The sequence below is a fragment of the Ochotona princeps genome, chromosome 8, assembly GCF_030435755.1.
Source record: "Ochotona princeps isolate mOchPri1 chromosome 8, mOchPri1.hap1, whole genome shotgun sequence".
Lineage (NCBI taxonomy): Eukaryota > Metazoa > Chordata > Mammalia > Lagomorpha > Ochotonidae > Ochotona > Ochotona princeps.
Window position 1 is genome coordinate 50,192,060 of NC_080839.1, and position 22,181 is coordinate 50,214,240.

Below are 22,181 nucleotides of genomic sequence, written 5' to 3' on the forward strand. Positions count from 1 at the left end.
AGTTCAATTGGGGGGATCCCCAAAGAAATTTTGTCTGAGGTGTTCCCAGACCAGATTCTTGTGTGTACTTGCAAGTACAGGGCCCAGCACAGTCCATCACCACCCTGATCAGCTGGTGGTTGCAATTGCTGGGTTGGTTCTGTTTCCATCCCTGTCTTCCACGTCAACCAATGGGTGTTGCAGTCCAGCCTGGTTCTGCCCAGCACACACTCAGCTCTCACATAAACCAGTGGGAGCTGCAGCCTAGTCGGAGCAACCCACAATAACCCCCACCAGGTCTGTCCCCTATCCTGGTTTGCCAGTATGTGTATCAGACTAGTACAGTCTGTCCCACATCCCATTCAGCTCTCATACATGTCAATGGGTATTAAAGACTAGTTCCACTATCCAGCCTTCACGGATGTTGTTGGGTGTCTCTCTGTCTAGCCACCCCAGCCCCTGTCCTAGTTTTCATGCCCTCCAGTGGGAGTGGTAACCCAAGAGGGAGGTGCCCACTGTTTCCCTCCCAGGCTATTCCTACTCCCGGATTATGCACTCTCCAGGTGGTTCTGTGGTTTAACTTGACAAAATTAGCCCCCAGTGCCAGCTTCTGCCAACTGATGCTGCGGCTAAGCCCCAACAACCCTCACCCACTGTAATTTTGTTTGCACTAGTAGGAACAGTCAGCCCAGCCTGGCTTTTCCCTGATCTAGTCCACATGAGGCACAGAGGTATTGTAGCCCTGCCTAGTCTGGTCTGCCCTATCCCAGACTGGGGGAAGGTATTTGGCACAGCTGTTAAAACTGCCTGGCTTTGTAACATCCAAGTCCCCTTCCTGGTTTTCATGTGTGCTGTTGGGCGCTGTGGTCACATCTGGTACAGGTAACCTCACCTTGGCATTCTGTAATGTGTACTGGTTTTTGTCATGACCAATCTTGGCTCAACCCACACTCTGTCTGGTGCTCAGATTCACCAGAGGATGGCGTGAACTGATTCAGCCTGGTCTACCCGCAACCCATGCCAAATGTATGCCAGTGGGAAACTTTCCATGGCCTGTTCTAGGCTGTTTCCTATCATGCTTCTTGGGCTTACCTGCCAAGTCTGTGTCCTGCCAGAGGAGTTGCTAGGCTCCTCCATCAGAACCCCTCCCAATGCCAGATTTCGCGCATACCAGTGGGTCCATGAGCCAGCACTACTCAGTTCACGCCCTGTTCCTAGCAGGAACAGTGGCTTTTCCTGACTGGCCTTCAACCCAATCTGGTTCTTGCTGTTGGATGTTTCAGCCCAGCTATGGCTCGTCCATACCCACATACAGCTCACACATGGTTCAGTAGGGGTTGAGACCTAGCCTAGTCTGTCCCACATCTACCCTAGTCCTCCAGAACACCAGAAGGTGTTGGAGTCTGGCCCAGCTCGGTGCATCCAGTCCCAGTCCACACTTGTGCCAAGCGAGACTACAACTATATCCTCATCAGAACACAATCCCCATTCCAACCCATGTACTCGTAGGTGGGAACCTTAACCCAGCTAGGGTGTCCCCCTAGCTCCCCAACCGGGCCTGTTCCCAGCCACAGATCATGCGCATGCCAGTGGTTGCTCTGACTCAGCTTAGCACAGCCCCTCACCTGTCCTGACCCCTGCCTTAGACATTGTGGATTAGTGTCCCTGGCTCACGCAGACCCAGTGGGTGCAAGAGCCTAGCTCAGCCTGCCCTGTGCTCCATCTTGGTTTCTAATTTTACTTATGGGCTAAGGTTTGCTCAGTCCTGCCTGGTACGCCCCATTCCATTACCATTTCACAGATCGGCCAGCCATTGGAGCTACTTTTAATATCAACTCTTCTTAAACTATTCACACCAATAGGTAGAGAGGGAATCCCTGCAAACTCATTCTATGAGGCCAACATCACCTTAATTTCAAAACTGGACAAACATATAGCCAATAACGTAAGCGTATTACATGCAAATATCCTCACTGAACACACATGCAAAAATCTTCAAAAATACTAGCATAATCAAATCAAATAATTCATCAAAAAGGTCATCCACTCAGATCAAATGAAATTTCTCCCTGGGTTTGCAAGGACCATTCAACATATGAAAATCAACAGATGTAATACATCACATTAACAAGATGAAGGATGGAGATCATGTTCATCTCAATGGAGGCAGAGAAAGAATTTTATACAATTTAGCATATATTGGTGATAAAAAAATTAAATAATGAGTTTAGAAGGAGCATACTCCAACATAAGGCCGTATGTGACAAGATCCCAGCCAGCATCATACTGAACTGGGAAAAGCTGGAAGCATTTCCATTAAGATCCAGAACTAGACTAGGATGTCCAACTCCAAATTCCCGCTACTATCTCCGTTGTCTCACAAGATGTTCTTGCACATCCCACAAATTTCACCTTCTGCAAACTGCTCCTAATGCTTCTGGTCTGTACCCATTTGGACCAGCTCCTCTCTGCCTGTCTTCTTGGGGATACCCTTCAACATATCCCCACCAATGAGCTCTCATTTCCTGCACCCTAAACCTTCCCCATCTTGGTTTATTTTTTCCTTTTTATATTGAACATTCTTCTAGAGATTCCTCAGAAAGGTTATCAGATACATTTTTACTTCTCAAAAATACTGTATTTTTATCCTATCTTCAAATGAAATTCATAATTGACCTCAGTACAGAATTCTGGATTTGAGATTTTCTTCACAATTTTCAAAACATTGTTTTATTACCATCTACCACAGCTTTTGAGAAATCTGAAGCTGTCCTAATTACTGATCCTTTATATGAGACCTGCTCCTTCTCTCAAAACACTTGTAGAATATTTTTAAAATTTATCTTCCATGATACATTTACTGAGGGTAGAGGGATTCACCTTCCCCTTCCTTTTTTCCCTCCCATTTCCCCCCCCTCCCCAAAATTTTTCTTTGATCTGTATATTCTGAAAACTCATGATGTTGTGGCTTGTGGCAGAAACTTTGTTTATCTGGTAGTCCTTGGTAAATCATTTATTTAGCAGAGTTACGGAACAAGGGAGAAGCAGTGAGAAAAAAATATCTTTTATCTGCTGGTTCCCTCCCCCAATATGGGTACAAAGACCAGGACTGGGCCAAGCCAAAGCCAGGAGCTTGGAACTCCATCTGGGCCCAAATACTTGGACCGTCTTCTGCTGTATTCCCAGGCACATTAGCAAGGAACTGGATCTAAAATGAAACATCTGGAACGTAAACCAATGCTTTGTTATGGTGGCTTAATCCTTTGTGCCATTAACAACAGCTCCTTTTAATCTTAGAGTCTAGTTTGTTTCAATTCTAGAGAACTTTTTTTTTTACTGATTCTTCTCCTTTTACATCACTTTTACTATTGTCATTTTTTTTACAACATTTATTTATTTGAAAGTCACAGTTACACAGCAAAGGGGAAAGATGGAGAGAAAGAGATCTTCCATCTGCTTGTATACTCTTCAAATGAATGCAATAGCAGGGCTGTGTCTGGACAAAGCCAGGAGTCAGGAGCTCCATCCAAGTTTCCCACTTGCGTGCAGGAGTCTAAGCACTTGGTCCATCTTCCACTATTTTCCTAGGAATATTAGCAGAGAGAGAGAGAGAGAGAGACCAGAGTGTAGTAGTTGTTGCTATGTGGACGTATCGGATGCTGGTTTTGCATGCAGCGGCTTATCTTACCTCACCACAATACTGGCACCCTATTATCATTTAAAAAAAAAATTATTTATTTGAGAGGGAGGTAAGACAGAGAGAACATGTTCTCACTGGTTCACTCCCCAAGTGGCTGCAGTGGCCAGCACTGGGCCACACCAAAGGCAGGAACCTGGGACCATATCCTACATGTGTGACAAGGAACCAAGCACTCCGGTTATTTTCTGCCACTCCCCATTGTATTATTGGGGAGCTGTGTTGGAAATGGAGCAGCCAGAACTAGACCAGAATCCATATAGCATGTTTCTGTTGCAGGAGGTAGCTTATCCCACTGTCACATTTCTTGACAGTTTCCTTTGAATAGCGAAAGTGTGGAATTTTAATGAAGTAAAATTTATTTATTTTATGTTTCATGCTCTATTTTTTAAATCTTTGTAAAAATCACTTTTATTTTCCCCCAACAGATTCTCCCCATATTATTACAACACTTTAGTCTTTCATAAGCAGTCATAATCAGGTGGAGAATGGGAATTTGTGGAGGGGGTAGGGAAATCACAGACCTTATGCAATTGTGCCATAAAATAAAAATAATAATAATAATAAATTATTTTTTAAAATCACTTATATTTTTCCTATGCTTTCATGCAGAAGTTTTACATTTTTACCTCTTTTTTTATTCTTTTAAGAATCATAAGCAAAAGAAGAATTATAAGCAAAAAGGATCTACACCTTGATGTGTCTTATATAACATTTCTTAAGACATGAATATGTACATACATGTATCTGTGTGTGTACTTATTTACACATATGATCAGAAGACCAAGACAAGTTGTTGTGAAATGTCTAAAAAAACTTCTAACAGGAGCTTATGAAGTTTGTCAAATAATAAGAAGAATTCAAAAAAGAACCTTATTTATTCTCTAAATATATCTTGTTTCATAGGCTTTTCTTTCAGAATATTCAAAGACAATACTTCGCTTGCTTCAATGTCTCCTTTTCCCTACCCAAGTGATTGTGTGTGTGTGTGTGTGTGTGTGTGTGTGTGTGTGTAGTGATTGTTTATTCTCTGTCCTTCATGTCAGAGGTTTTCTTCAAATGTTTGCTTATTCATGAGACGTCATTCAGGCTCAAGGTTAGAAGACTTGAAGCCAACTACAGGCTGACTAGACGCTCCTCTGGGGTTTACTGACCTTGAAATTGTGCATTCGATGATCTGACTTGGCTCTCTGTTAGAAAACTATAATTATCTTTCTTTTTGGCTCAAGTCCTTAGGGAATTACAATCTTTTTCTGGAGAATAAAAGTTGGTTGCTGGTGTATGAGGAGCCGCAGGGCTGGGAATAAGGTCCCAGCTCACACTGATATGCAGAGATTCAAGTCATGTCCCTATTTGGGGTGGAGCAGAGTAATACAAACTATAGGACAGAATATGTTCCAGGGAATTTTGAGCCAAATGCCCTCTAGAACCCTGTAAAGTGGGCCCAGCGCAATGGCTCAATGGTTAAACCCTTACCTTATAAGCACTGGGATCCCATAAGGGCACAAGCTCATGTCTCAGCTGCTCCACTTCCCTTCCAGTTCCCTGCTTGTAGCTTGGGAAAGTAGTGCAGGACAGCCCAAAGCCTTGGTTGTGCACCTGCTTGGGAGACCTGAAAGAAGCTCCTGGCTTCTGGCTTTGGATAGGCTAAGCTCCAGCCATTGCAGACATTTAGAAAGTGAACCAACAGATGATCTTTCTGTTTCTCCTTCTCTCCATAAATCTGATCTGCCTTTCCAATAAAAATATAAATAAATCTTTTTGAAAAGAACCCTGTAAAGACCTATTGGGGGAAGAGGGATGTATATTTTGCGTAATGGTTAAGCTATTGCTTGAGATGGGCCCAACACAGTAGCCTAGTGGCTAAAGTCCTCACCTTGCACGCACCAGGATCCCATATGAGTGCTGATTTGTGTCCCAGTGGCCCTGCTTCCCATCCAGCTCCCTGCCTGTGGCCTGGGAAAGCAGTCAAGGACGGCCCAAAGCCTTGGGACCCTGCACCCACGTGGGAGACCTGGAGGAGGTTCCTGGTTCCTGGCTTTGGATTGGCTCAGCTCTGGCCATTGCAGCTACTTGAGGAGTGAACCATCAGAAGGAAAATATTTCTCATTTTTTCCTCTCTGTAAAATCTCCCTTTCCAATAAAAATAAATTCATCTTACAAGAAAAAAAAAAAAGATACTGCTTGAGATGCCCGCATTCCATACTGGAGCACTTGTACTTGAGTTTTTTGAGCACCAGCTCTTCTACTTCCTTTTCATTTGTTTTGAAGATTTATTTATTTATATGGAAAAGTTAAAGACAGAGCAACACAGAGAGAGAGAGAGAAAGAGAGAGAGAGAGAGAGAGAGAGACTATCTGGTTCACTACCCAGATAGTCAGCAGCCAAGGATGCACCAGGTTGAAGGTAAAAGCCAGGAGTTTCAACTAGGTCACTCACATGGCTAGTTGGGGCCCAAACACCTGAAGCATGTTCCACTGCTCGTCCCAGACCATTGGCAGGGAGCAAGATCAGGAGTGCAGCAGCTGGGACACAAACAGGTGCCCATGTTGCCCCAGCCCCATTCTTACTCTGTTACGTCCTGCTAATGTGTTCCCTGGGAGGCAGCAGGTGATAGTTCAAGTAGCTGGGCCCTTATGAAACATGTGGGCAACTCCGATGAAGTTCCTGGATCCTGGTTTTGGCCTGAACCAGTCCTGGTTGTTGTGTGCATTTGCAGAGTGAACCAATGAATGACAGAGGTCTGTTTGTCCATATTTGCCTTTTTTCTTTCAGTAAGTAAGAAAAAATAAGTAAAATTAAAACAACAGCAAAAAAAAAAAAAAAAAGAAGGACAAAGAAAGAAATAAACAATTTAGTGGGGGAGTGAAGTATCAGGCTGAAAATACTGTGTATCGATGCCAAATATGTGGCTCTTACTGTCACAAGTTCTCTAAAAACTTCTCATTTATCCCATGCCAAATATCTAACAGCGAAGTGTTTACTTTCTACAAAGCTGCAAAATTCTTCTTTTATAAAATTGAATTAATTTTTGGACCATTCTAACAACTGTAGTTTTACGAGCTAACCTCCTGAAAGACATTCTTCCACCCACTTACCAAAAAGCAAAAGCTAACAGTTGACCAGCATTAGCTATTTACACATATACAATTGCCAGTCAACTTTGCAGATGTTCCTTTTTTTTTTTTTTATTGCAAAGGCAGGTATACATAGATGAGGAGAGACAGAGGAAGATCTTCCATCTGATGATTCACTCCCAAAGTGATCGCAATGGCCGGTGCTACGCCGATCCGAAGCCAGGAGCCAGGAACCTCCTCCAGGTCTCCCACGCGGGTGCAGAGTCCCAAGGTTTTGGACCATCTTCCACTGCTTTCCCAGGCCACAAGCAGGGAGCTGCATGGGAAGTGGAGCTGCCAGGATTAGAACTAGCGCCCATATGGGATCCTGGAGCATTCAAGGTGAGGACTTTAGCCACTAGGCCACACCGCACCCTGCCTGTTCCATTCTTTAATACAAATATAGATAGGCCACCAAAGATCATAAGATATTTGAAAAAAAGCTCTCAAGCTGCAGTCATTAATTGACTGATTGATTGTTTGGAATGGAAAAATAATCAAAGGAAGGAAAGATAATTCAGGGAAGAGAAGAGAATCTTGAAAAAATTCAAGTTAATGTTTAGGAACCAAATACATTGCTTCACCATCATACCAGGAGAAAGAAATTGTTATTCCCATCATAACGATTAGAAAATTAATGTTACGGATAAGTATGCTGGTGCCGGAACGGTGGCATAACACACTAATCTCTTATGGGCACTGGCTTGTGTCCTGGCTGCTCTATTTCCCATTCCGCTCCCTGTTTACAGCCAGAGAAAGAAAGACAATGGCTCAAGTTCTTGGGCTCCTGCAACATGTGGGAGACCCAGAGGAAGGTCCTGGCTCCTGGCTTCAGATTAGCTCAGCTCTGGCTATTCAGGCCATTTGGAGTGAGATCCAGTGGATGAAAGATCTTTGCCTCTCATGCTCTGTAACTCTGCCTTTCAAATAAAAATGAGTCTTAAAAAAAAAAAAAAGAAAAAGAATGAGTATGCCTAATATAAGCTGTGCTTCCAGACAGCGACACAACTGGCGAAATAATTCTTCATACTCAAAATTCTCTCATACTCTTAGTTGAATCACAGCTGTTCTCATAAACTACACATACAGCTATAGTTACACAGAACCATATAAAAATCAGTCCCAAAATACAAAACCACAAAATTCTTAGCTGGAAAGCATTTGTCTTTTGTCTGCTATTCTTTCTGCTCAGGAATCTTACCATTAAGTGAAAAACCATATAAACATTCCTTATAGGAGCAATTTTAAGTTACATGTTTTCAGAAAGCCTATGATAAAATCAGAGAGATACAACAAGAAAGGCTAAATTCTAACCAAACTCTGCCACTGGATAGGAAGAACAAATATTCTCTCTTCAGATGTTAGATATACTCACAAAAAAAATGGTTAAAGTAGGCATGATCACTACCACAGAACAGCAACTCAATAAATGTGTTTTGAGCAAGTGAACAAAGTCAAAGAATGAGGGCTTTAACTCTTTCCAAAATATCATTGTAAAGATAAACTTTGATAAAGAAAAACTACATTTTCACAAGGCATATTACAGATCATAAATATAGAACATTTCACATTGATGAGAATATATATTAGCTAATGAGAATATATATTAGCATACCCAATAAAGTGTTATTACACTCTAAGGCCAGTTTAGACACAAGGATAGTTTAAAAGGGTCTTTAGTGATTATTTTTATAGGTGTTCAAACTGGGAAAAACTTTGTAAAATATTCAGAGAAGCAGTACAGGACATATTTATGAAAATTTTGCTTTTGCAGTGTGGACTATAATGCAAATCTTGGGTTAATTTTACAATCGATCCATCCTAAAAAGAACTTAAAACATTCAACTGCCCCAAGGCCATTTATACAGTAACAAAATGAAGCAGTAGATTATAATATTAGTGCTTCACTTACACTTAATGCTTAAGTGTCTCTGTAACTAGACTCAGCTTAGCAAGTAGCAGTGCTAAATGCCACTGATCAGGATGATAATATAACATCCCATAGTGCCCAGTAATCTCATTGTTGCAGGCACATAATATATTGGCTTAGCTGATCAGTTAACTTACAGTACTTAATGGCCTTCACATTCACTGCTGTGGACAGAAATACCCCATTATATCTCACTCATTCTGATGCTCTCCTACAAACCCCATGAAACACTCTACCAATAAGCATTTTAAAAATCTTGTTATAATAAATAATATCTTCAGTCAAAAGCCCCCCAAAATGACAAACGACCCAGAAAATCTCATTGTTGGTATATGTAGATTTTCCACCGAATACTGTGAAACGTCTAATCCCAACAGAGAAACTAAGAAGAGATAAAATTTAAATATGCCAATACTGGTCTATTGTGTGAAAGCAACACAGACTATGCTGTCCAGGGACTCTCGGGTCCTATCAGTCTTCCTAGACTGTTTCAGGGAAATCATATTCATGAAAGCAAAACCAAGTGGCAGGCAATCCCAGACAGCAAGCTGCATTAGGTAAAGGCAACATCAGGTTATCTGGGCCATGCCGATGCCTGAAGGGAAAAGCTTTCATATTTTTCTCCTTTTTATCTTCTGAAAGATGTAACCCATAGACAACATTTCATCTTAACTTAAAATAAAAAACCTTCCCTTTTTTTTCTTTCCTGAATCAGAAACTAGCTGGCTAATAAAGTAGAAAAACTACTTAAATCTCAGCTTCCCTGAAGAGTTTATATTTGGCATGCTAAGGATATTTCCAACACCATTCCTTAAATTCCTCCAACGACCTCTCCCACTTACAGCAGTGCTTGCCTAAGACTTCAATAAGGCCCTTTTCTGCACAAGCTTCAGTATTTAAGTAGCTTGGAAATTATGATAACAAAAAAATTCATGTAAAAACAGTTTTTCTAAAGAGTTTCTGTATTCTTTGGCTGTATATCCAGAAAATACAAAGTATATGTAAGTGAAATTCATCTTGAATGGTGAAAATATTCCACAATCATCTCACATATTTTTCCTTAAAAATTAAAAAAATATACTCTCCTTATCTGTATGTAACTATATTTAACTCAGTTCCTTGTATACATATTCAATAATTCTGCCTCCAAAAAAATCAGGAAAATACGGAATTACTTCTGCGCACTAAGCACTCTAGGAGATGCATCACAATGAATGTGAATGATGTATGTTTGCAGCTTTATTTGCTAGCAATGTGATATTGAGCATATTCCTCAATTACTGTCAGTCTTAGTACCTTTAAATTGGGAATAATGATGACATTATAGAGCTCCTGTGATATTTAAACTAGCTAATGATTACAAAGGCATATCAACCACAGTTGGCACCTAGAGCTGGTTGCCTACAGCAAGCTCCAGCGAAACAGAACTAGGAACCAGTAGCGAGAGGTTGACCAAATTCCTGGCAAAAAGCTGAGAGATCAAGTTAGTATTCTCTCAAGTTATCTTCAGCCTTGGGCCTGCTTCCCTCTGAGGGGGAAGGCATGGAGAATTATTAGGGAGAAGTCCTGGAGAGGGCTGGTCCTAACCCAACACCAAAGATTGTAGATGAGACCAGACTACCATCTGGAATGTAACATTGGACTTGAATTGGCATTCAGAAGCAATGCTATAGGGTTTGCTTTGAAAAGCAAGTCGGATTATGTAGATCATTATATAACTGACATACTGCCTTGCTGAAGACAAGATGAAACAGGCCAGAGAAGGCAAGGAGCGTGGTAAACAACAACAAAAACTACATCTGAAAGGCCAGTTAGGGTGATGCTTCAGCACCCCGGCTTGAAAAGCACAATGTCTGAGTTCAAATCTTGACTTCCTCACTGACTTTTTGGTGCAAACTCACAGAAGTTTAGTAAGCTTCCTCTTATGTAAATATTGATAATACTAATAGCTACTTCAAAAAATAGCATTAAGGATTAAAAAGTTAACATATATATGTTACTCATATATAGATACTTATTATGTGGCACTTAGAAGAGTTCCTGGCACAGATAAGAATCCTCTTCCTGATCTATAAAGTCCAAACAATAAAAGTTATTATTTCACAGGCTGTTATGAGATTTAAACAGAGTAGCTATCAAATGTTTAACATATAAATAAAAAATTAGGTATGGTCATCAAATCATGACTGAGTAACAGAATTTTCAAACTTGGGAAAATATTTCATAATAGGCTATATATAACAGAAAATGTGAAAATGCTTATTCTTGGGGCTGGCACGATAGCTCAATTGGCTAATCCTCTGCCTATTAGCACAGACATCCCCTATGTGTGCCAGTTCTTTTCCCCACTGTGCCACTTCCTATCCAGCTCCCTGATTGTGGCCCAGTAAAGCAGCAGAAATTGGCCAAAGGCTTAGGGGCCGCTGCATCCACATGGGAGACCCAGAAGAAGTTCCTGGCTTTGGACCAGCTCAGCCTTGCTCTTCTAGGCCATTTGGGAAGGGAAGCAACAGATGAAAGATCTTCCTCTCTGTCTCTCCTTTTCTATAAATCTGCCTTTCCAACAAAAATAAATAAATCTTTTAAAAAGAAAATGCTGGGCCCAGCACGGAAGCCTAGTGGCTGAAGTCCTTGCCTTGCACACACCAGGATCCCATACTGGCACCAGTTCTAATCCCGGCAGCCTCACTTCCCATCCAGCCCCCTGATTGTGGCCTGGGAAAGCAGTTGAGCATGGCCCAAAATCCAGGGACTCTGCATCCACATGAGAGACTCAGAAGAGGTTCCTGGCTCCTGGCTTCTGAATGGCGCAGCTCCAGCTATTGCGGCCACTTGGAGTGAATCAGTAGATGAAAGATCTTTCGTTCTGTCTCTTCTCCTCTCTATATCTGACTTTCTAATAAAAATAAATAAATCTTAGAAAAAAAGGAGAAAATGCTTATCCCATTCTGGTATGGAATATATTTAATGGGAAACCTTGAGTGACTTGGCACCATTATCCATTTTCCAGTGTGCAAAACACATCCATACCATTCCAACTCTTAGATTTGTCCAAAGATTTAAGTCACAGACACAGAATATGGGCCAGAAAAACAGAAGAAAGGAAAAGAAACCACAACCAAAACATAATTTTGACATATTCCTCTTAACACTGATTCATTGACATAGAAAACGTGAGATTTAAACGCATATGGATTAATAATCAAAAAGCTATTGACACTTTTACTTACAGAGAAAAAACCCTCACGATTTATAAAATGGGCAAAGAAGGCATGCTGTAATACGCATTCTGAAGCACAAAACCAATGATGCCATAAAATTGACCTCTAAGATCAAACAATTAGAACCCAAACACTCTAATTGTCCATAAGGAAACAGCGTACAGAAGTCAAGAAAACTGTGAGGAGATTGGGGCCAACAATATCAGCAGTGATACTGCTCACTGAGATGTCAAGGCTGCCACTGGGAAGTATCCTTGAGCTACAACAAGATAACTAGACGATGGTATGGGACAGTTAGCATTGGGGAAAATATCAGGTAAATCAGTTAGATATAGAAAATAATTTTGATAGAGAGGAGAGCAAAAGACAAAGGATAAATCACTGATGTCAAACTAGGATAAGCTTCTCCAATGTGAAAAATATTTAAATTGGGATTTTTTTTCAAGTTAAAGATTTTATTGTAATATCAACCTATAAATCACAGCGATACTGCAGATTTATTCCACAAAACACATTATGATCATCCCTGGCCCAAGTGAGTAGGGTAACTTCAGTCTTTTCCCTAGAAGATGTGAAGCCACAAAATTTGAAGATGATCTATATGAAGGTTTAAATTAAATGCTGTTTCTGAGTCAGTCTCATAAACAGAATGCTTTTTCGTTGCATCATATTAGAATACTTCTGTGCTAAACAGATTCTCAACCAGCAAAGGAAGGAAGATTTAAGGTCTTCTTTGGGAGTGTGACATCTGAACCAGTCTTCATCCCAATAGAATTATGCAGACTAGAGTTTTATTTAAGACTATCTGCAAATCCTTATGAAGAGTCAGAATGACCACTAGTAGTTGTCCACAGCCATACCACCCTGAATGTACCTGGTCTTGTCTGATCTGGGAAGCTAAGCAGGATTGGGCCTGGTTAGTACTTGGATGGGAGACTATTAATAGCCATCATTCAGTCACCTAGTGCTGTTTAATAGAAATATGGTTGTACTAGGTGCATCATTTCAAATCTAACATACATATGAAAGCTAAGAGAAAATAAGTGTGATTTATTTTAATATTGTCTATTCAATCCAACATCCAAAATATGCTCACACACAATTAATATTAACATTATTTTTGACATACTTTATAGTCTTTATTTCATACTAAATCTTCTGGTGTGATTTTTACAATTGCAACACATTTGATTTTGAACTAGCCTCATTTAAAGTGCTCAATAGCCACATATGGCTAGTGGCTACCATATCAAATAATGCAAGTCTGAAATCCAAGTTTCTGGAAACCAGAACATGAGTGTCTTGTTCCCAGATGTAGCTGCAGTGTTAAGAAACCTGTCAGGAACATAATTAGTCCTCAATGAATATTCGTTGAAATGAATGGGTGAACAAATCTATTCATTTTATACACATATTTGCCAAAACAGAATTCCTGAGACATAAAAGAAATCCTAATTACATAATTAGCACTTTTAAGAGAAGCATATAATTACACTAAACTCAATTCTAACCAGATGATAGTTTAGCAATAAACAGCCAATACAAATTCCTTCACAGGTGCACATATTCAAGTTCAATATAGACACATTTTACTGTGCACAGGCCATTTTCTTCCATAATCATTTTTACATGGTTTTCCTAAGCATTTAGTAGATCAAAATGCTTTAACCGCCCCCCTCAGTAAAATCAAATAAATTATAGCTTTTCTCTTTGGAAGGAATAAATTCCATATTCATCAAACATAGACAATTCTCACCTGCTCTACTTTAGCATTTGCAACGTCTTAATGTCTGACCCAGTGTAACAATGAGAAAAGAATATGCCAAACACAGACTCAAACATTTGCTAAAAGCTCAATTACAGTTGCTATTACAAAAATACTCAGCCCCAATAATACTGAGATTAGTCAAAATTAATGAAAGAGGCCCCAAGTAACTGACATTGAATAATAAAGACAAAGAGGGGAAAGCTGACCTTCTCTGCTAGGAGTTCTCGTATCTTGCTTGCTTGAACTCTAAATTTCATGAGCTGGGACTCCAGAGCTATGCATCGTTCTTTCCAATCTACTGGTCCTTCTGGCACAGAAAGCTCGGCCATATTTATTCTAAAAAAAGAGAGAGAGAGAGAAAGAAAGCATTCAAACAGGACAACAAAATTAGCATTCAAGATAATTCATTAAATCAATGTTCACATTCTAGTTGCTGTCTAATAATATGCACATACAAATGTTAAATTCTAAGATGAATGCCAGAACCAACTAGAGTTAATGGAAAGAATTTAGTGACACACAGAAAGGTAGGTTTTGAGACTCAATTGTGTTCCTTAATCAATTTATGCCCAGATTTACTTGGTCTAGAAAAATGAGGAATGCTGATCACAAGCCATTCTTTCTAAAATAATTTTTTAAATCTATTTTATTTTTGAAAGGCAAAAGTAAAGAGAGAAAGAGAGATAAACAGAGAGATCTTCCATCTGCTGGTTCACTCCCCAATTGGTCACATTGGCTGTGCCTGGGTCAGGCTGAAGCTAGGAGCCATAACTTCTTCATGGTCTGCCACATGGGGACCTGAGCCCAACCACTTGAGCCATCCTCTGCCACTTTCCCAGGTGCATCAACAGGAAGCTAGATGACAAATGAAATAACCAGGACTTGAAATAGCATCCTTATAGGATGCTGGGACTACAGGTGGCAGCTTAACTCACTATGCCACAGTGCCAGCCCTCAAATCATTCTTTCACGTTAAGTATGCTGTGAAGAATAACAGAATCTCTAACAGAATTTCAGACAGTGTAACACCACCGCACAAACATACTACTGTCATAACTTTGGCTCTCCCAATAAAATGGTTAAAAATCTACTGGCTTGCATTTTATCAAACTCAAATTTACAGGACTATCACAATTTCATACATTTGGTTAGCATCATAAAATAACCTTAAAAAACCTAAATTACCAGTGTTCTGATTTATGACTTAGATTTGCTTAATTATTGTTTACTACCAATCTAAATTCCTCCAGGTGCAGGCTGTCTTTCTAATCCTTTGGCATATTTAGCCAAAGGTTATGATGCTGACAAATTTGCATGATTTTCATCTAGGGTCAGAACAGAAATATATAAATATGAAATCTAGGATGCCCTGTATGACACTATTCCGGGATCAGGGACTTCTGTGGTATTTACTTTCTTTGAGAGGAGATTGGTCCTAGGGAGCAATGCTGTAGGGAAAGAGAAGAGGCAAGGAAACTGGTTTTGAAATTCTCAGACATTACTTGATTTCAGGGACATGATTAGTTCTGGCTCTGGGATTCTTAACAGCAGTTTTAAATGATAATAACGCTACATCAGGCTATTTTTAACAAAATGACCTAATAACAGGTCTTTGCACTTCCCTTGCTATTGCTGGTAGAACTGGCACACAAAGTTGAACTCCTGCAATGGCCAAGCCTCAGTCACAGAGTACATGTGACAGAAAACCTCTCAGAGTCCCAAGATGCTATTCCAATTGAAGTGTACTATTCTAATCCCTTAGTCTTATAAAAGCATAATCACATTTATTTTACCAGCATTTAATATTATACGATGCCCCTCCCTGAGGCAATACCAACATTTTGAAACTTTACACTGTTAAAAATCTACTACAATGTTATTTTTCTAGCATAAACATTGTTTTGTCCTTATGTCAATTTCACATGAACAGGGATTTTATCAATCAATGACTTAATAACAACTAGAAGCAGAATTGTTTTTACAAAAGCTGCAATTTGTATTAAAAGCATCTCAACTGTCTCAATTTCCAGTGTCCCCAAATTCCAGACGTGTGTAAGATCTGATCATTGTAGAATTAGCAATCACTTTCTTCTCCTCAACTTGTTTTTGTGAATCCTCATGTCATTTTTCCTGAAGCATTCTCCAAGAATATTATTACCCTTTCTAGTATTAACTTTGTTTTCATTTACCATGTTAGCATTTTAAAAATGTTTTATTGGAAAGTCAGATATACAGAGAGGAACAGAGACAGAGAAGAAGATCTTCCGTCCTATGATTCACACCCCAAGCAGCCGCAACGGCTGGAGCTGGGCCAATCCAAAGTCAGGAGCCAGGAGTTTTTCCAGGGCTCCCATGCAGGTGCAGGGTCTCAAGGCTTTGGGCTATCCTGGACTGCTTTCCCAGGGCACAAGCAGGGAGCTGGATGGGAAGTGAGGGTACTAGGATTAGAACCGGCACCCATATGGGATCCCGGTGTGTGCAAGGGGGAGACTTTAGCCGTTCAGCCACTGCGCAGGGACCCCATGTTACTATTTACTATAGATGATCCACAGGACTAGACAATTCAGTTAATTAGTTACTAACTTTTTCTCAATTCTACTGCCTTTTCATTTCTCTTCTGTGGAGTAATCATCTGGGACTCCACTTAGTGCACTGGCATCCCATATGGGTGCTAGTTTAAGTCTGGCTGATCCATTTCTGATGCAGTTTTCTGCTTATGTCCTGAGAAAGCAGCAGATGGGAGACCTGGAGGAGGCTCCTGGCTCCTGGCTTCAGATATGCTCAGCTCTGGTCATTGTGGCCATTTGTGGAGTGAGCTGGCAGTTAGAATATATTTCTCCCTGTCTCTCCTTTTCTTTGTAACTGCCTTTCAAATAAAAATAAAATCAATCTTATAAAAAAAATAGAGTGGGGAACTCCCATGATGGCTCAATTAGCTAATCCTCACCTTATAAGCATTAGGAACTCATATGGGTACCTGTTCATGTGCCTGCTGCTCCACTTCCCATTCAGCTTCCTGCTTAATGCCTGGAAAAGCAGTGGAGGATTGATCCAGGCCTTGGGACCCTGCACCTGCGTAAGAGACCCGGAAGAAGCTGCTGGCTTTAAATTGGTTCAGTGTCAGCCATCGGAGAGCGAACCAGTAGACGAAAGAATGCTTTTCCAATGAAAATAAATAAATCTTTAAACGAATAAAATAAAATATCTTAAAGGGCAAGCATCAGCTATTAGATGCTGGGAGTGGGGGCAAGTCCTACCAGCTAGACATAGAACCAGCTGCAAAGTACAAGATCTGGAGCTGGGAGTAGGCCTCATAGGGAAACTGTAGGCACTCTCTGATGGACTGCAGCTTCCACTGGTGAGCATGAGAACCAGGGCTGGGGGCAGGCCTGGCTGGACAGACAGTGGCACCTGCTGGCATGAGTGTGGGCTGGATAGTGGGGTCACTGGACTAAGCTAGGATCCAATGCTATTGATGTGCATGAGAGTTGAACGGGATGAGAGACAGACTGGACCAGTCTGCTACACATACTGGCATACACGGGAACTGGGTCTGGGGGCAGGCCTGGTGAGGGTTATTGGGGATTGCTCCAACTAGGCTGCAGTTTCTGCTGGTGTGCATGACAGCAGAGTATGTGGGCAGGGTTAGGCTGGGCCACAACATCCATTGCTTTGCATATGAGATATGGCTGGGGACAGAACTGACCTGATGACTGCAGCCACCAGTGTATGTGTATAGGTTGATGTGGTGATAGACTGAGCCGGATCCCACACATGATGGCACACACAGGAGTCAGGCTGGAGTCACCTCTTGTGAGGTTTCTTTGGGGACCCCCACAACTGGATCACTGGACTTAGAACTCCAACCATGGTGAAAATCACAGCATCTGTGGTCTGACCATGGAGCACACGTGTCAGACTGGCTCTCCATGGTTGCTGAGGCCTGTGTAGAGGATGGCATGCCCAGATGCTCATGGGGGACATGACAAGCAGTTCATTGAGGCCTGTAGAGGACATCTAGTATCATGGAGGGCAGAAAAAATTAGACGACTCTCCCAGCCAAGTTTTGACAGAAGTATCTGAGTGAGCTGAGACTCTAAGGTGATTTCATCTGCAAATGCACCTTGGAACAATCTCCTCAACCCTGAAGCAATGAAATCAAGAGCATCTCAGAACTATCCAAACCACTTAAGCAGTATCCTCAGAACACGCTCCACACCTGGAACCCTGGGATGACATCAGGTGGTTGTCCTGTATTCCAGATACTGATGCAGTTGGGCTGCTGGGAGCAGTCCTCTTCCCACTTTCCACAGATCCAAGAAGAAAAAAGCAGATTGGAGGCAGCTGTCTCATCCACTTTCCCTCATCACTCGACCCTCCTCACCCTAACTGGTGGTTCACACAGGCACGCATCCATCTCAACTACATAAACATCATCAAAAAATAAAATGAATTCATATATTTTTAAAAGCCATTCAACAAAACCCAACACTTTTTTGTGATAAAAATAGTCAGCAAACAAGCAAGAAAATCAAACTTATTCAACCTAATAAATGCCACTTTATAAAAAAGCTCAGAATTACACTGTGTTTATTAACAAATAACTGAAAGTTTTCCCCTTAAAATTAAGAATAAAAGGGTAGCCATTGTGGCACATCAGATTAATACCCAAATTCCATATTGGAGTGCCTGGTTTGAATACAGAATATCCACTTCTGGGCCTAGCGTAGTAGCCTAGTGGCTAAAGTCCTCGTATTGAAAACTCTGGAATTCCATATGGGCAGCAGTTCTAAACCCGATGACCCTGCTTCCCATCCAGCTCCCTGCTTGTCGCCTGGGAAAGCAGTGGAGGATGGCCCAAAGCCTTGGGACCCTGTACCTGCGTGGGAGACCTGAAACAGGCTCCTGGCTCCTGACTTTGGATCGGCGCAGTTCCAGCCGTTGCGGCTGCTTGGGGTGTGAATCATCGGACAGAAGCTCTTCCTCTCTGTCTCGCCTCCTCTCTGTATATCTGACTTTCTAATAAAAATAAATCTTAAGAAACAAAAAGAATACTACACTTCCCATCCAGCTCCCTGCTTATGTACCTTGGACACCAGAGATGAAGATCCAATTGCTCAGGTCTCTGTGATCCACATGGGAGACCCAAGTGGATCCTGGCTTTGTCCTGGACCAGCCCTGGTTATTGAGGAGTGAATCAGTGCACAGAAGTTCATTCATTCTCATTCTCTCTTCCTCCCTTTCCCTTTTCTTCTCTATCATTCTGCCTTTCAAATAAATCAATGAAACTTCTTTTTAAAATATTCAAGAACAAGACAAGGACATGTGCTCTTACCACTGGTGGCTAACATTGCGCTCAAAATTCTAACAGAGTATGTTAGATGTATAACTATCTATTTGTAATAGACAACATGATCATGTATACAGAAAGTTCTAAGGAATGCAAAAGAATACTATTACAATCATTGGATTTAGTAAAGCATCAGAAAACCAGATTAATAGTTTAAAAAATATGTCTTTTGGGCCCGGCACTATAGCATAGCGGCTAAAGTCCTCGCCTTGCACACATTGGGATCCCATATGGGTGCCGGTTCTAATCCCAGTAGCCCTGCTTCCCATCCAGCTCTCTGCTTGTGCCCTGGGAAAGCAGTCCAGGACAGCCCAAAGCCTTGGGACCCTGAACCTGTGTGGGAGACCTGGAAGAGCCCCTGGCTCCTGGCTTTGGATTGGCTCAGCTCCAGCCATTGTGGCTGCTCGGGTAGTGAACCCTCAGATGGAAGATCTTCCTCTCTGTCTCTCCTCTTCGGATCGGCGCAGCTCTAGCCATTGCAACTGTTTGGGGAGTGACTCATCGGATGGAAGACATTCCTCTATGTCTCTCTTCCTCTCTATACATCTGACTTTCCAGTGAAAATAAATAAATCTTAAAAAAAAAGAAAGAAAACAATATGCAGTGTAGCAAGTGTTGGTGAGGATGCAGGAAGGTTGAAATTCCCACGCATCACTGGTGGGAATGTAAATACTGCACAGCAACATTGTAAATAATCTAACAGTTCCTTAAAGTATGAACATAAAGTTACTATATGACCCAAAATCAATATTAAGTATATATCCAAAGGAACCAAATAGTTATGTCCACATCAAAACTTGTACCCAAATATTCATAGCAGCATTATCCCTACTATACAAAGTGTCTACCATCAGATAGATAAGTAAAACACAATAATATATCCATACAATGGGACAATACTGGGCCAATACAAAAGGAATGAAGTTCTTATGGCTAAATTTTATAATCAGCATGCTAAGTGAAAGAAACCAGACACAAAGGTCACAAATTGTATGATTGTTTTGTACATGAAATGGCAGGCATAGGAAAATCCAAAGAGACAGAAAATAGGTTTTTGGAAGAAAAAAAGAAAGAAAATAGGTAATTAGTAACCAAGTGCTGTGAAGTGAAGAGAAAGCCACAGGGGTGACCACCAACAAATATGGGATTTCCATTTTGGGAGTGTGTGAACATCTTTTAGAATGAAGCGGTGAGGATTATACAACCTTGTAAATACACTATACACCACTGTAGTCAACAGCATTTTGTCACTACAATGAAATACCTGAGACAACTTACTTCAAAGAGGTTCGTCTCGACCCTTAGTTAGGTAGTTTCAGTCCCACAGTAACTGCCTCACAGACAAGAAGCCAAGACCATGACTGAGCCTTTTCAGGGACCCCAGGACTTCCCAGATGGGCTCCTAAATACCGTATCTGTTTTCACCCTCTACGCACCATTAATTTATGGCTTTGCTGTTTAAAGTCCTATATGAGTTCAGGAGTCAAATCTTATTTAACCACAGTAATCACTGAACTGTACACTAGCAAAGGGTAAGTTTGATAGCTTGTGAATTATAACTCAATAGAAAAAAGAGCATATATTTATAAATGAGTAAGGAAAAAGCAGCAGTTTAAAAGGATGCTCTTTAGGACCCTATTTACAATTTAATGATCCATTATTTGTGGTTATCCCTGCCGACAATTTCCCCCAAGAGCTTGATTGAGAAATAATTGTTAACTTCAAATATGAAAATTATCACAATCCTACCTAGAATACCTTACTATGAAAAAGCCACACAAACAAATTCAAAGTTCAACACACCCATTCCTTTAGTTACACGGATGATTTTACAGTGAAGTAGCGAAGCCTTAGGGAGCTTAGGAGTATTATTAAATTGGCATTTAACATCTGCATTCCTTACTAATTGAGTCAGAATTTACAAAACCCAGAACTGAAGATGAGTTGGATAACGGTCTACACTTAGGTCTGGACACCCGATTTCCTCATTTCATTCTGTAATTCTCAAGTGAGTTAACAAGCATACAGTAACTGTTGTGCTAGGGTAGCATCTGGAACAGCTGAAAATTCTAATTCTGAGCACCAGTTACCATCCTTGCCCATTCACATCGGCCTGACAGAACTGCCCAGCTCCGTGAGCCATCACCAGTCGCTAAATAAATACCACCTCCAGATTTTTATTTTGAAAGTAGGATAGCTTCCCTGTACAGGACAGCAAAAACGCTCTTCCCAATGCCACCACCCCCAACGACTTTGAGAAACATTCACCGACACGAAATAAACTGTTTACGACGGTGGAGTGAACACTCCTCTGACTTCCTGTTTCTCCTCAGGGATCCCAAAAAGGAAAGAAAAAGAAATGAGAGAATTCATCTTCTGGGGTTGACCCTGATGGAGCTCAGGGTCAGCCGCTCGATGCTCAGGCGAAGCCACTTGACCGGGCCAGGTCCTGGTGTGTCTCCCTGTCCAGCACTCCGATGTATCTCGGGCGGGTCACCAGCACCACCCAGCCCCACCTGGACCACGCCCGCCCTGTGAGCCCCGTGAGCCCCGGGCCAGGTGAGCCCCGCGCCCGAGCTTCGCCAGCGTGCGTGACCCTGCCTCTCCCCGCGCAAAGTTCTGGTCCTTTCCAGGTGTCCACGCCTTCGGGGACAGCGCGGCTTCGGGGCTGCGTCCCCCCCCACCCCCCGCAACTCGGACTTGGAAAACAGTCCCTTCAGCGCACCGGGGGCTCCCCAAGGGCCGAGAACTACGTGCAGCATCCCTAACGGCACCAGCCGCCAACTCCCTCTCCACAAACAGACCCCCGGGTTTTCAAACAAACGGTCCCAGCAGCCCAGGGGCTGACACGAGCCGTGTCCAGTCCGTCTACTCTCCTCGCCCGCAGCTCCCTCAGCGAACTCCCCCGGGACGGCATGTCTTCGTCGGGGGGCAGGCAGTGATCCCGAGCTGGCGGAGGCACTGGGCTCGCCGTGGGCTCCAAGCCCTCAGCACCTGCCTACCTCTGCTGTGGACGCCCGGCGCAGTGCACGACGTCCCCGCAGCGCCCGAGGCTCCCGCAGCTCTCGGATTCTCAGCCTGTGCCCGCCTCACACGAAGCCCCGAGCCCGCTGGAGCAGG

The 22,181-nt window shown here is 41.9% G+C and overlaps 1 protein-coding gene across 1 annotated transcript in view; it reads right to left on the reverse strand.

Moving 5' to 3' along the window:
* The window catches only part of PLEKHH2 (pleckstrin homology, MyTH4 and FERM domain containing H2), a 97,041-nt gene extending 74,860 nt beyond the window's left edge, over positions 1-22,181 (reverse strand). The window contains exons 1-2 of the mRNA XM_004582768.3: positions 22,064-22,181; positions 13,918-14,047 (exon numbers count right to left, since the gene is read on the reverse strand). Of these exons, the coding sequence (XP_004582825.2) occupies positions 13,918-14,040 (123 nt within the window). The 5' untranslated portion in view covers positions 14,041-14,047; positions 22,064-22,181. The remainder of the gene's footprint in view (positions 1-13,917; positions 14,048-22,063) is intronic.